This window comes from Bos indicus x Bos taurus, chromosome 18 (assembly GCF_003369695.1).
Source record: "Bos indicus x Bos taurus breed Angus x Brahman F1 hybrid chromosome 18, Bos_hybrid_MaternalHap_v2.0, whole genome shotgun sequence".
Taxonomy (NCBI): Eukaryota; Metazoa; Chordata; class Mammalia; order Artiodactyla; family Bovidae; genus Bos; species Bos indicus x Bos taurus.
The window spans coordinates 55,471,428-55,486,588 of record NC_040093.1 but is presented as its reverse complement, the minus strand read 5'-3'; the positions used below and the strand labels follow the sequence as shown (position 1 = coordinate 55,486,588).

General features: G+C 47.5%; 1 protein-coding gene across 1 annotated transcript in view; it reads left to right on the top strand.

Moving 5' to 3' along the window:
* The window catches only part of NECAB2 (N-terminal EF-hand calcium binding protein 2), a 42,452-nt gene that overhangs the window by 17,712 nt on the left and 9,579 nt on the right, over positions 1-15,161 (top strand). Inside the window, exons 6-8 of the mRNA XM_027513931.1 lie at positions 11,967-12,103; positions 14,627-14,745; positions 14,927-15,006. Coding sequence (XP_027369732.1) covers positions 11,967-12,103; positions 14,627-14,745; positions 14,927-15,006 — 336 coding nt within the window. The remainder of the gene's footprint in view (positions 1-11,966; positions 12,104-14,626; positions 14,746-14,926; positions 15,007-15,161) is intronic.

Below are 15,161 nucleotides of genomic sequence, written 5' to 3'. Positions count from 1 at the left end.
ATTCTCCAGGCCAGAATACTGGAGTGGGTAGCCTTTCCCTTCTCCAGTGGATCTTCCCAACCCAGGGATCGAACCCAGGTCTCCTGCATTGCAGGCGGATTCTTTACCAGCTGAGCCACCAGGGAAGCCCAAGAATACTACAGTAGGTAGCCTATCCCTTCTCCAGCAGATCTTCCCAACCCAGGAATCAACCCGGGGTCTCCTGCATTGCAGGCGGATTCTTTACCAACTGAGCTATCAGGAAAGCCCAGAAGGTCTTCATGGCACTGTCCAACTTCAGCTTCTTCGGCATTACTGGTCAGGGCATAGACTTGGATTACTGTGATGTTGAATGGTTTGCCTTGGAAACAAACGGAGATCATTCTGTTGTTTTTGAGGTTGCACCCAAGTACTGTATTTCAGGTGTTTTTTGTTGACTGTGAGGGCTACTCCGCTTCTTCTGTGGGATTCTTGCCCACAGTAATATATAATGGGCATCTCAATTAAATCTGCCCGTTCCTGTCCATTCGAGTTCACTGATGCCTAAGTGTCACTCTTGCGTCTCCTGCTTTGACCACATCCAGTACACCTTGATTCATGGGCCTAACCTTCCAGGTTTCTATGCAGTATTGTTCTGTACAGCGTCAGACTTTGCTTTCCCCACCAGACACTTCCACAACCGAGCATTGTTTCCGCTTTGGTCCAGCCACTTTCTTTATGGCATGCTAAATCACTTCAGTCATGTCCAACTTTTTGTGACCCCCTGGACTGTAGCCCGCCAGGCTCCTCTGTCCATGGGATTCTCCAGGCAAGAATGCTGGAGTGAGTTGCCATGCCCTCCTCCAGGGGATCTTCCCGACCCAGGGATAGAACCCACGTCTCTTGTCTCATGCGTTGGCAGGTGTTTTCTTTGAGCCACCATTCTTTCTGGAGCTGTTAGTAATTGCTCTGCGCTCTTCTCTGGTAGCATGTTGGACACCTTCTGACCTGGGGGACTCATCTTCTGGTGATCTTTTTGCCTTTTCATGCTGTTTGTGGTGTCCTATTGGCCAGAATGCTAGAGTGGTTTGCCGTTTCCTCCTCCAGTCACCCACATTTTGTCAGAACTCTTCACTATGACTGATCCCTCTTGGATGACCCTGCATGGCATGGCTCATAGCTTCATTGAGTTACACAGGCCCCTTCATCACATCAAGGCTGTGATCTATGAAGGGGGCCAGAGTAATATTCCATTGTATATCTGTACCACATCTTTTTTTTTAAGTTTGTATTTTGTATTGAGGTATAGCAGATTAACAATGTTGAGATAGTTTCAAGTGAACTGGGAAGGAATTCAGCCGTAGCTGTACATGTATCCATTCTCCCCCAAACTCCCCTCCCATCCAGGCTGCCATATAAGGTTGAGCAGAGTTCCCTGTGCTGTGCAGTAGGCCCTAGTTGGTTATCTGTTTCACATTAGCAGTGTGTGCCACATCTTTATCCATTCTTCTGTTGATGGACATGTAGGTTGCTTCCATGTCTTGGCAGCCATGAACATTGGGTGCATGTATCTTTTTAAAAATTTGTATTGGAGTGTAGTTGATTTCAATGTTGTGGTAGTTTTAGGTGGACGGCCAAGTGAATGGTTACACATGAACACATACATGTTTGTTGTTCAGTCACTCAGGCACGTGCAGCTCTTTGCGGCCACATGGACCGCAGCACTCCTGGCCTCCCTGTCCATCACCAACTTCCGAAGCTAACTCAAACTCATGTCCATTAAGTCGGTGATGCCATCCAACCATCTCAGCCTCTGTCGGCCCCTTCTCCTCATGCCCTTGATCTTTCCCAGCATCAGGGTCTTTTCCAATGAGTCAGGTCTTCGCATCAGGTGGCCAAGGTATTGGAGCTTCAGCATCAGTCTTTCCAATGAATATTCAGGGTTGATTTCCTTTAGGATTGACTGGTTTGATCTCCTTGCTCCAGAGGACTCTAAAGAGTCTTCTTCAACACCACAGTTCAAAAGCACCAGCGCTTTGGTGCTCAGCCTTGTTTATGTTCCAGCTCTCACGTCCGTACATGACTACTGGCAAACCATAGCTTTGACTATGCGGACCTTGACTGTATGGACATATACCTACATCCACTCTTTTTTAGATCTTGTTCCCATGTAGGCCATTACGGAGTACTGAGTAGAGCTCCCTGTGCTACGGCAGGTCCTTATTAGCTAATCTGCTCTATACGTGCAGTGTGTGTGTGTCAGCCCCATCTCCAGTGTATCCCGCCCCCACCTTACCACACCCTGGCAACCATAAGTTTGTTTTCTACATCTGTGCCCCTATTTCTGTTTTGTAAATAAGTTCTGTTGTACTCTCTTTATTTGTTGTTGTTCAGTCATGTCCGACTCTGCGTCCCCATGGACTGCAGCACGCCAGGCTTCCCTGTCCTTCACTGTCTCCCGGAGCTAACTCAAACTCATGTCCATGGGGTTGGTGATGCCATCCAGCCATCTCGTCCTTTGTCACCCTCTTCTCCTCCTGTCCTCAGTCTCTCTGCAGCATCAGGGTCTTTTCCAGTGAGTCAGCTGTTTGCATCAGGTGGCCAGAGTATTGGAGCTTCAGCATCAGTCCTTCCAATGAATATTCAGGACTGATTTCCTTTAGGACGGACTGGATGGATCTCCTTGCAGTCCAAGGGACTCTCAGGAGTCTTCTCCAGCACCACAGTTCGAAAGCATCCATTCTTTGGCGCTCAGCCTTCTTTACCACATATAAGCGATATCATGTAACATTTGTCTCCTTCTGACGTTTGTCACTCAGTATGACAATCTGTGGGTCCATCCATGGTGCTGCAGGTGACACTGTTTGGTTCTTTTTTATGGCTGGCGTTCCATTGTCTATATGCACCACATCTTTATCCATTCCTCCATTGATGGACATCTAGGTTGCGTCCATGTCCTGGCTCTTGTAAACACTGCTGCAGTGAACATTGGGGTGCATGTATCTTCTGGAATTAGGATTTTTTCTGGAATATGCCCAGGAGTGGAATTGCTGGGTCATACAGTAGCTCTGTCTCTGGTTTTTCAAGGAACCTGCATACCGTTCCGCATAGTGGCTGTGCGTGTGCGCTCAGTCGTGTCTGGTTCTTTGTGACCCCGTGCACTGTACCCACCAGGCTCCTCTGTGTGTGGTATTTTTCTGGCAAGAATACTGGCAAGTGGATTCTTTGCCACTGAGCCAGCTGGGAAGCCCACAGTGGCTCTACCAGTTTACACATCCACCGGCGGTGTAGGGGGATTCCCTGTTCTCGGCACCCTCTCCAGCATTTATTGTTTGTAGATATTTGATGATGGCCATTCTAACTGGTGTGAGCTGGTACCCCATTGTCCTTTTGATTTGCATTTCTTTAACAATTAGTGATGTTGAGCATCTTTTCATATGCTTTTTGCTTATCTGGATGTCTTCTTTGGAGAAATACCTGTTTAGGTTTTCTTCCCGTTTTTCGATTGGGTGGTTTGCTTCTTTTTGATATTGAGCTGCATGAGATTAATCCCTTGTCAGTCACATCATTTGCAGTTTTTTTCTCCCGGTCTATGGATTGTCTTTTTGCTTGGTTTATGGTTTCCTTTGCTGTGTGAAAGCTTTTGAGTTTACTGTGGTCCTGGTTTCTTTTTTGTTATTTTCATTAGTCTAGGAAGGGCATCAAAAAAGATACTGCTGCGATTGAACACAAAGAGCGCTCTGCCTGCGTTTTCCTGAAGAGTTCTTTAGTGTCTGGCCTTCCATTTAGGTCTTTGATCCACTCTGAGCTTATGTATGGTGTTAGAGAACGTTCTAATTGCATTCTTTTAAGCTGCTGTCCGGTTTTCCCAGAATGACTTATTGGTGAGACTGTCTCCCCCCGTTGTATATTCCTACCTCCTTTGTCGTGGAGTAATTGACCATAGGTGGGTGGGTTTATTTCTGGGCTTCCCGTCCTATTCCTTTGAGCTATATTTCTGTTTTTTGTTGCCAGTATCGTACTCTCTTGATGGCTGTAGCTTTGTAGTTTTAGCCTAAAGTCAGGGAGCCCGATTCCGTCAGCTCCGTTTTTCTTTCTCAAGATTGCTCTGGCTATTCAGGGCCTTTCGTGTTTCCACTCAATTTTTTTTTTTTAACTTTTGGCTGTGCTGGGTCTGTGGTGCCGCACACGGGCTTTCTCTACTTGTGGCAAGCACACGCCTCTCTGGTGGTGTGAGGGCCTCTCATTGCGGTGGCTTCTTTTGCAAAGCACGAACTCTGGGCCCCATAGTTGTAGCTCGTGGGCTCAGCAGCTGTGGCCCCCAGGCCCTAGAACACAGGCTCAGCAGCTGTGGCGTGTGCTCATGGTTGCTCCGTGGCGTGCGGGATCTTCCTGGAGCAGGGGTGGGACCTGTGTCCCCTGCACTGGCAGGTGGTCTTAACCGCTGGCCCGCCAAGGAAGGCCTTCCATTCAGATTTAAAATTTTTTTGTTCTAGTTCTGTGAAAAATACCATTGGTAATTTGATAGGAACCACGTTGAATCTGTATATTGCCTTGGAAATGGTTTGTTCATTTGGGCAGTATTGATTCTGTATTTTTACTGAATCTACTGTATCTGTAGTTTTTATCATTATTATTTTCTACTTCCTGTTTCCTTGGGTTTGTTGTTGTTACTGTAGTTTTTCATATGTGAGATAGAATGCTTAATTTTTTTTGAATAATGAAGTGCAGAAATCTACCTCTGAATGATACTTTCACTGTAATGATAGATTTTAGAATGTAGTATTTCCTCTCTCAGTATCCTCTAATGGTTTGTTAGGTCCTCACTCCCTTCCTGGTATTAGGATAAAACCAAGTGACCAGCAGTTTGTATTCTAGTTTTGTTGTTGTTGTTTTTTTAACATGCTGAGATTTCTTCACTACGTATTGTTTTGTTTTTTAAATTATCCCATGGATACTTGAGAAGATGATGTGGGTCATACTTAAAGAATATAAAATCTGAGCATAGTTATCCCTTCTTTGTTATGAAATATGTTGTCAAAAAGACAACTTTGTGTAAAGGTAAGATTGTCTCTTGTACAATTATGAAATGAACACATGTTGAAAGATTTTATTTAACTCATTAATGTGAAAACCAGTGAAACGTTGAACTGGCTCCAAGGAGAATTCAGAGAACATTTGCCATACATAAGACAACAGGAATTCTGAGATGAATCCGTGAACAAATACACTCAGTTGCATTCTACCAGGCAAAATTCATATGCATTTCTGCGGATGGGAATTATTTGCATTACTGTCAACTTTTTATATGCTAGAGTTTTAAAAGTAACTCCAAAACAAGAAAAGACTTAGATAACCCAGAAGAGTGTATTGGACAAGGAACCCAGTCATCTTTTTTTTTGCCCGTTTCACATTTTCTCAATAATGCCATTTACAGTCAACATTTATTGTTTGTAATTTATCTGTTTTGTGGGACTCTGTTGGGCTAATTTCTCACACTGAATTTTATTTTGTCATTTAACTTTTGTAATTCTAATATTTTTCTGCCTGTGTATTTAGCCATGCTGTTTGATGGCTATAGACCTTGTTATCATATTTTGTTATGTAAATAATACATATTCAGTATTCAAAATTTAGAAAGTAGAGAAAAATACAAAGAAAAATTTCAAATCACTTCTAATTCCTACTATCTCTAACCACTGTTACCATTTTAGCTGATAATTGATTTCTTTGAGCCTGTTTTTTTTTTCCTATGTGGATTTCTCTAATACACATAAAATCACTTTGCATACAGAATTTTTTTGCTTTATTTTTCACCTAACATTTTAACAAATATTTTCCCATATTATTCAAACCGCTTAAAAGTATTTTAAATATTCTTACTCAAATTTGCATACTTTTCCTCTTTTGCTGGAATGTTAGATTATTTCCAGGTTTTTGGCTCCGATCTATCAACCCTGTAACCTTGGGACATAAATATTTGTCCACATTTGCATTATTTCTTAAAGATAGATGTTCAAAAGTGGAGAATTACTGGGCAGTGAAAGTCTCTCGATATAGAGTAGAATTGCCTTACAAAGTGGTTATATCCGTCTGCTTCCCCATAGCCATCCGTAGAGCTGCAGCCTCTCCTGGTGCGTGGAGGTTTCATAATGCCCAAAGATTTAATAATGCCATGTCCTTGTAATGCATTATGCCTTTTGTCATTTATTATTACCCTTATATTATGTAATACTTTCCCATTTAAATTCTACTCAATCATGATATTGCAACTTGTCTTAGTCATTTGATCAAATTTGGTAGCCGAGTCTTTGCACAGGCTTTTCTGTACAAATCCTTGAGTGCTGTTTGGCTTGAGATACGCCTGCAGTCCTGCTTAATCAAATCTGGGACAGTGCCTTTACCTGGGGCAGTCTAGGCTGACTCTCTTCATTGTTATCTATCAGGCCTGGCTGCTGTCATAATCTCATATGCTGCCCGTTTTTTTATGTTCTTTCATCTTTTCTGACATTTCACCTTTGGGTAGTCTGCTTTGTTTAGTATATTGATTATGATTTCAAAGTCACTACACTTGGGACTTTCTAAAGTGAAAGACAAAAAAAATTAAAATAAAAAAATAAAGTGAAAGACAAAGTGTTAGTTGCTCAGTCATGTCCGACTCTTTGAGACCCCATGGACTGTAATCTGCCAGGCTCCTCTGTCCACGGGATTCTCCAGGCAAGAATATTGGAGTGGGTTGCCATTCCCTTCTTCAGGGATCAAACCCGGGTCTCCTGCATTGCAGGCAGATTCTTTACCGTCTGAGCCACCAGGGAAGGGACTTCTAAAATATACATTATTAACACTATTAATCCTATTTTTTTACCTGGCTAATAAAAAACACTTTCTCTCCTCTCTTATGAAATTAAAAGAATTGTTAAGATGACTGGCTATTTTTTCCATTGTTTGTCACTGTTTGACTTAATCCAATCTGATTTAAATTTAATTATTAGTGGCTCATATTTTTATTTCCTGATCTCTGTAACTTTCATTTTAATTTGGGTGATCCCTCTCACTTTTGTCCACAACTTCCATACTTTCTCTCGTTCAACCCTAGGAGATTTGGGAGAAACTCCTGGGCATTCTTTGCTGGAAAGGTGCTTATCTGATAAACTTCCAGAGATTTGCAGATTTCTGAAGGTCTCTGTGTCCTCCTGCATGTCAGTAACCTGTCCACAGAAAGCAGACTTCCCAGCTCTGACTGTCTTCCTCTAGAATCAGTGGTGCTGGCCTCGACTGAAGCATCAGTGATGGTGGAGGACAGGACCCTACAAGCTGCATTTTTACTCTTGTGAAAATAACTTGCCTTTTCTTTTTTAATTCAGCCAACCAGTTACATGTATTGACCCCTGACTGCATCCTGAATCTCTTATCTGGGTGCTTTTAACACAGCCATCTAAGCTCGTTTTTTCTGCTTAATGGCTTCTGGCAGCTTTCTCTAGCTCTCTTTTTTTTTTCCTTCAGTTTTTTTTTTTTTTTTACTTCGTTATGTCTTGTTCTTTGGGGGCCATTTGCTTCTCCCGCGCCCATTGATCTGGATCGCGTGTGAGTTCAGCCGTCTGCTGGGAAGGGTAATTGATCAGGGAGGTATATCTGGCAGCCAGAACCTGGCGTGCATCCTGCCGTCCACTCATCCCCCGTCGTCGGGGCTGCCTCCAGCACCGCTGGTCTGGTGGTTGGTGCAGGAGGAGCCCCCCCAGCCTCCCTGCCTGAGGCCGCCTCTCCTCTGGCCTGTCTTCACTTCCCACCTGTATTCCCTGCCCCCGTGGCCCTGGCCTCCATTTCTCAGTCTCTCTGTCTCGAGCTGTGCTTCCCTTGTGCCATAGTCAGAGTGATGGATGGTTTAATTTTCTTTCCCTGAGAGCCCTGTTTTTCCTCGCCTGGCCAGGGACTGGGCAGACTCCCAAGGTGCTGAGGCAGGTGGCTCAGGAGAGTGGGGTCTTGGCAGGGGAGGCCAGAGGGAGCCACACGGGGCTTGAGGGGTCCAAGCCCCTCAGCTTCGCATCATTTCCATCACCGTCACCCTGGAGTGACCTGGCTGAGCTGCAGCCTTCTCCCACCCACATTCGAGTCTCAAAGCCAAAAGACACTCAGCCCGATCCAGGAGCCTGGAGCAATGTCCCTGCTGCAGACTCTTGACAAGAGAGGAAATTGTTTCACATCACAGGGCAACATCAGTGGGAAACCCTCTTCATCTTAAGCCCAGAGTTCCTCCTCTCGTGGCCCCAGACTCCCTCTGAGGACTGAGTCTCAGGCACTTTCCTGAGAGACAGTTAATCCGTCCTGCTGCCCTGGCTTCTCTTCCCTCACTTCTCTGAGTAGCAGCACAAATGCCCAGCGCCCACAGAATCCACCTTTTAAAAAAAAAACAAAAACAAAATTTAATTGTTTATTTAAGGGACATATGGAACATTTAGGAGATTCCTTAACAAGAGAGACAGGGTCTCACTGTGTTGACCAGTCTAGGGCTCAGTGGTTATTGACAGACGCGACCCCACTACGGATCAGCGCAGGAGGGTTTTTTGTGTGTGTGTTTTTTTTATTGACATAGAGTTGACTTACAGTGTTGTGTTGTTTTTGGTGTACAGCAGAAGGGTTCAGTTATATATTTTTTTTTTTTCATGTTCTTTTCTATTCTGGTTTATCACAGGATATGGAATATATTTCCCTGAGCTATGCGGTAGACCTCGTGGTTCATCCGTCCCATATGAAATAGTTTGCCTCTGCTAACCCCAAACTCCCAAACCACCCTCTCATGGCTCCCCTCCCCCTGGCAGTGACAAGTCTGTTCTGTATCCTGTGGATCTGTTTTGTTTCACAAATACGTTCATTTGTGCCATATTCTAGATTTTACGTAATAAGGGATACTTGTCTTTCTAACTTACTTCACTTAGTATAATGATCGCTAGATAGTCTCTGCAAATGGCATGAATACTTCATTGTTTTTTTGTGTGGCTGAGTAGTATTCTATTCAGGAGAAGGCAATGGCACCCCACTCCAGTATGCTTGCCTGGAAAATCCCATGGGAGGAGCTTTGTAGGCTGGAGTCCATGGGGTCGCTAAGAGTAGGACATGACTGAGCGGCTTCACTTTCACTTTTCACTTTCATGCATTGGAGAAGGAAATGGCAACCCACTCCAGTGTTCCTGCCTGGAGAATCCCAGAGATGGGGGAGCCTGGTGGGCTGCCATCTATGGGGTCACACAGAGTCGGACACGACTGAAGTGACTTAGCAGCAGCAGTATTGTGTATATATATGCCACATAACTTCTTTATCTGGTCATCTGTTGATGGCCAATGAGATTGTTTCCATGTCTTGGTTATTGTAAATGTACTGCTATGAACATAGGGGTACATGTATCTTTTCAAATTCTAGTTTTGCCTGGGTATATGCCCAGGAGTGGGGTTGCTGGATCATATGGTAGCTCTGTTTTTTTTAAGGACCCTCCATATATTTTCCATAGGGGCTACACCAGCTTGGGGCTTCCCTGATAGCTCAGTTGGTAAAGAATCCACCTGCAATGTGGGAGACCTGGGTTTGATCCCTGGGTTGGGAAGATCCCCTGGAGAAGGGAAAGCCTACCCACTCCAGTATTCTGGCCTAGAGAATTCCATGGACTGTATAGTCCATGGGGTCACAAAGAGTCGGACACAACTGAGCGACTTTCACTTTCACTCACACCAGCTTACTTTCCCACCAACAGTGTAGGAAAGTTCCCTTGTCTCCACAGCCTCTCCAACATCTGATACTTGTAGACTTTTTGATGATGGCCGTTCTGACTGGTGTGAGGTGGTAACCTCACTGTCGTTTTGATTCGCGTTTCTCTGATAATTAGTGATGTCAAGCATCTTTTTATATACCTACTGACTCTGTTTAGGGTTTTCGATCAGGTTGTTTGTTTTCTTGTTGTTTGAGTTTGTGCATTTTGGAGCTTAAGCCCTTGTCGGGCTCAACATTTGCAAACATTTTCTCCATCCCGTGGGTTGTCTTGTCACTTTTTGATGGTTTCCTTTGCTGTGCAAAAGCTTGATTACATCTCATTTGCTTATTTTTATTTTTATTTCTGTTGCCTTAGGAGACGAGCCTAAGAAAACATGGGTACGACTTATGTCAGAGAATGTTTTGTCTGTCCTCTCTCCTAGGAGTTTATGGCGTCGTGTGCTGTGTTTGAGTTTATTTTTGTGCCTGATGAGAGGGTGTGTACTACCTTCATTGATTTATGTGCAGTTGTCCAGCTTTCCCAGCACCGTGACTTGCTGAGGAGACTGTCTTTTTCCCATTATATATTCTTGGCTCCTTTGTCGGACGTTAATTGACCATAAGTCCTTTCCCCACCTGGGGGCTCTCTGTTCTGTGCCATTGATCCATATGTCTGTTTCTGTGCCCCATCACAGTTTTTTACTGTAACTTTGTAGCACTGTCTGAGGTCTGAATGAGTTATACTTCCTGCTTTGTTTTTTCTTCCCTCAGAATTGGTTTGGCAGTTCTGGGTCTTTTATCTATTATTGTTCAGTTGCTAAGTCATGTGCTACTCTTTGCAACCCCATGAACTGCAGCACACCAGGCTTCTCTGTCCTTCACCATCTCCTTGAGTTTGCTCAAACTCATGTCCGTTGAGTCAGTGATGCCATCCAACCATCTCATCCTCTCTTGTCCCCTTCTCCTCTTGCCCTCCATCTTTCCCAGCATCAGAGTCTTTTCCGGTGAGTTGTCTCTTCACATCAGGTGGCCAAAGTATTGGAGCTTCAGCTTCAACATCAGTCCTTCCAATGAATTGAATAGGGTTGATTTCGTTTGGGATTGACTGGTTTGAACCCCCAGAAGTCTTAAGGGACTCTCAAAAGTCTTGTCCAGCACCACAGTTCAAAAGCATCAACTCTTTGGCACTCAGACTTCTTTGTGGTCCAACTCTCACATCCATACATGACTGCTGGAAAAGCCATAGCGTTGACTACATGGACCTTTGTCAGCAAAGTGATGGCTCTGCTTTTTAATATGCTGTCTGGGTTTGTCATACTTTTCTTCCAAGGAGCAAGCGTCTTTTAATTTCTTGGCCGCAGTCACTGTCTGCAGTGATTTTGGAGCCCCAGAAAATAAAATCTGTCACTGTTCCCACCTTTTCCCCATCTATTTGCCATGAAGTGATGGGACTGGATGCTATGATTTTAGGTTTTTGAATGTTGAGTTTTAAACCAGTTTTTTCACTCTCCTCTTTCATCTTCATTAAGAGACTCTTTAGTTCCTCTTCACTTTCTGCCACTAGAGTGGTATCATCTGCATACCTAAGGTGGTTAATATTTCTCCCCATAGTCTTGATTCCAGGTTGTGATTCATCTGGCCTGGCATTTTGCATGATGTGCTCTGCATACAAGTTAAGTAAGCAGGGTGGCAGGTTAAATACGTTAAATATACAGCCTTGAAGTACTCCCTTCCCGATTTTGAACCAGTCTGTTGTTCCATGTTTGGTTCTAATGGTTGCTTTTTGACCTGAATATAGGAGTCCTTAGGGCTTTCTGTATATAGTATCATGTTGTCTGCATAGAGTGACAGCATTACCCCTTCCCTTCCATTTAGGATACCTTTTCTTTTTCTTGTCTGATGGCTGTGGCTAGACTTCCAATACTGTGCTGAACAGAAGTGGCCACCAGCGTCTTTACTATAACCACCATCACCACCACCATCGCCTTCGCCAGCACCGTCGTCACTTATCATCTTTATCAGAGCAGCTACCGTTCACAGAGTGTTTGCTGTGTGATAGGCCCAGTGCTGAGCATTTTATATACCTTCTGCCTTTCAGTCCTCAATGCAGTATCGTAGATACTGTGATTGCTGTTGTGGCTCCAACCTTGGGCTCTGAGTCCTTAGCCCTTGCCTTCCTGCAGTAGCCCTGGGACGGTGACCCCAAGTCGGTGTATCAGATCCCTCATCAACCCCTTTCCCTTCTGTGCCCCCTCCCTTCCCCCCACAGGTGTACGAGGGCGGGAGCAACGTGGACCAGTTTGTGACGCGCTTCCTCCTGAAGGAGACAGCCAATCAGATCCAGTCCCTGCTGAGCTCAGTGGAGAGCGCGGTGGAGGCCATCGAAGAGCAGACCAGCCAGATCCGGTGCGCGGACGGGAGTGAGCTGTGCCAGCCTGCTGCGTGGTGGGGACGGCTGTGTGCCTGGGGGCGGGGCGGCCCTGGGCGAGCTGCTGCCTCTTTCTTGCCTCCACTTCCCCACCTGTTAAGTGGGGACAATTGCATACCTACCTCGTCACGTTGTTGATCTAACACTAGTCCACTGTCGGGCTCATTTTTTAAAACCGGGGAATTAGGAAACTGCGGTGGTTATCACCACCATTGGGAAACAAGTTATCTCAGGCTGTGAGTGAAAAATATCATGACTGTAAAAATAAGCCCTGTCAGTGCTCAGACCCCTCGACCTGCTCCGTTTGTTTTGATACTGTGAGATGGTAGCATCAAATCCCACCTCAGAAGGACTGAACAGCAGTGAGAGGGAGTGGGTTTCTCCCGAGGTTAGTTAGTATTATTTAAGGCCTTGTTTGCGGGTCCTTGAGAACATGGAAAACACCTGGGGTCCCCCCTTTCTGGGGCAATGAGCCTGGGGTCCGGAGAGGAGTAATCTCCTTCCGGCTGGGAGGGCCAGCCCCCAGGGGCCACGTGGGGGGCATTTGCTGTCTCAAGTTCAGACCAGCTCTTCTGTGCTCTCTTCCCTGAATAGCTGATGTGCCTGAGGCAAAGTAGAAGACAAGACACATTAACAGGAGCTTCCCTGGTTATCCAGTGGCTACAACTCTGCTCTCCCAATGCAGGGGGCCCAGGTTCAATCTCTGGTCAGGGAACTAGATCCCACATGCCACAATTAAGACCCAGTGAAGCCAAATAAATAATTTTTTTTTTTTTTTAAAAAGCCATAGGAACAGATGGGCACAGCTGCCAGGCGCATGAGCTTTACTGAGCCTGGCATCCCTGGCACGGCGGGATGCTGGTCCTGGGTGGGGGTTCGTCCCAATCCGCTGTGGTTGCAAAGGTGCTCGGTGATGCTGTTCACAAAACACATTTGCTCTGAGGGCCTGCAGCCCAGTCCCCTGGGAAATGCAGGATGCAGAGTCCCGGGCCCTGGCGATGCCATCTGGGATTGGGGTTTCCTCGGCTGGGAGCCGAGCCCTGGACTCTGTCCGTGATCAGTCTCATGATTCAGAGGGTCCCCAAGGTTAAGGGGATTTCCTGTCACATAGATTTCCTTCATCCTTTATCATCACTATCTTGATTAAAAAACCTGCGGCTTCCATTCTGTCACAGATCAGATGGAGCGCTGCACACTTATTAGAGCTGGTTCCCTGCACTTTGCCTTCCCCCCACGTGTCAGCTGTCCCCCCACGTGTCAGCCGTCCCCCCACAAGTCAGCTGTCCCCCCACGTGTCAGCCGTTACACCTGCCTCCCTCCCCAAACCTCACGTAGGGATGATGGAAACATACATCTGCTTCCCGCGCACCCCCACCTCTCACCCCCCAAACCTCAGCTGTCTCAGCTCTCAGCTGCAGGGCCCCCCAGCCACCCTGGTTCCCGGCCCTGGGGACAGCGTGCCCTGCATTCGAGCCAGCGGCCCGTGCCTGGGAGACCCCGCTGCACCCATTCACAGTCCGCGGGCCATGTTTCATTTGCTGCTGGTTTGTAGAGGTCCCAGGACCAACACCTCCAAGACTCTGCCAGCCTTTCTCCTCCCCGGGGTGTGGGGGGTGGTCAGCCCCTCGGCACGGAGGGAGAGGCTGCTGGGCTTTCAGGTTCACAGGAGGCAGATCCTGGAGAGAACCACGGCCACGCTGGGCACCGGGCATGTCAGCTGTGCACACGGGCGTTGTGTGTATTTGTGTGTCCGCAGTAAATGGCAGCCCACTCCAGTGTTCTTGCCTGGAGAATCCCAGGGACGGGGGAGCCTGGTGGGCTGCCGTCTATGGGGTCGCACAGAGTCAGACACGACTGAAGCGATGCAGCAGCAGCAACAGAAGTGACTTTTCTAGCATTTTTGCACCTGGGGGTTTGGGCATTTGTCGGGTCCCTACTGTGTGCCAGGCACAGCGTTTGGTGGGCTGCGTGTCAGGGGTGCTGGTCTCTGCACATCAGTGTGTGTGGTGGGTGGAGTTGGGCCAGGGCACAGGGCCAGGCTGAGCCAGGATCGTGGATTTTTGTCCTGTTAGATGCCTGCTCTCGACTGAGTCCTACGGCTTCTTTTCTTGGAGAGAGGGCTTGTTAGCAAACCTAGGCCCCGACCCCAGAGGCCTCTGAACACAGGACCAGGAGGCAGGCAGCGTGGGCGAGGGACAGCTGTGAGCCGCAGGGAGGTGGGGGCCTGGCTCAGCCTCGCAGGCCCTGGAACCTGGAATGGAACCTCCCGGACACAGGGTCTGGGTTCCCAGAAAGGATCTGAGTTCAGATCCCAGCCCCACCCGCGGGCAGCCTCCTCTGTGAGGCAGTGGCCAACATGTGCAGCTCAGGGGATGGGGCTCCCTGGAGTTCTGTGCATGTTTCAGTCCCACAGTTGGTGCTGAGTGTTGGTCAGAGCCGCTCCGAGCAGTCAGGGCCCTGCAGCCCCCCTCACGGGGTGCGTTCCCCCACCCCCTCTGCAGACAGAACCACAGCCGGCCCAGCCATGGCGCGGTGGAGACCTGGTCCGGGAGTCCCACGCCCCCCTACGCCCCCAACCACAAGCTCATGGCTGCGGAGCAAGGAAAGAGCTTCCCGCCTGGTGAGAGAGTGGTGGCCTGTGGTCACGGGCACTGGCTGGGGGGTCCTAGGAGGACTTCTGAGAGTGGTCCCGATGGGGCCTGGGCTTCCCACAGGAACTGGGAGTCCTCAGTCCGGGGGAGGGGGTGCTCCCACTCCAGCCTGGCCCTGCCCCTGTAAGCATCTCTGTTCCTCTTTCCCAGGCACCTCGGACCCCAAGGAGGACGGCCTGGACGCCCAGATCAGCCGGCTGGCGGGGCTCATTGGACGGCTGGAGAACAAGGTGGGCCTGCTGAGCCCCCACATCCATCCCTCCATCCCCCCCCCCAACCCTCCCAGCCCCCCAGGGAGGGCGGAGCTAGGCTGGAGCTTACAGGAGGGAAGTCGGGGAACCTAAATGCCCCTGGGTGGGGTTGGGGGTGGTGTGCTAAGGGGAGA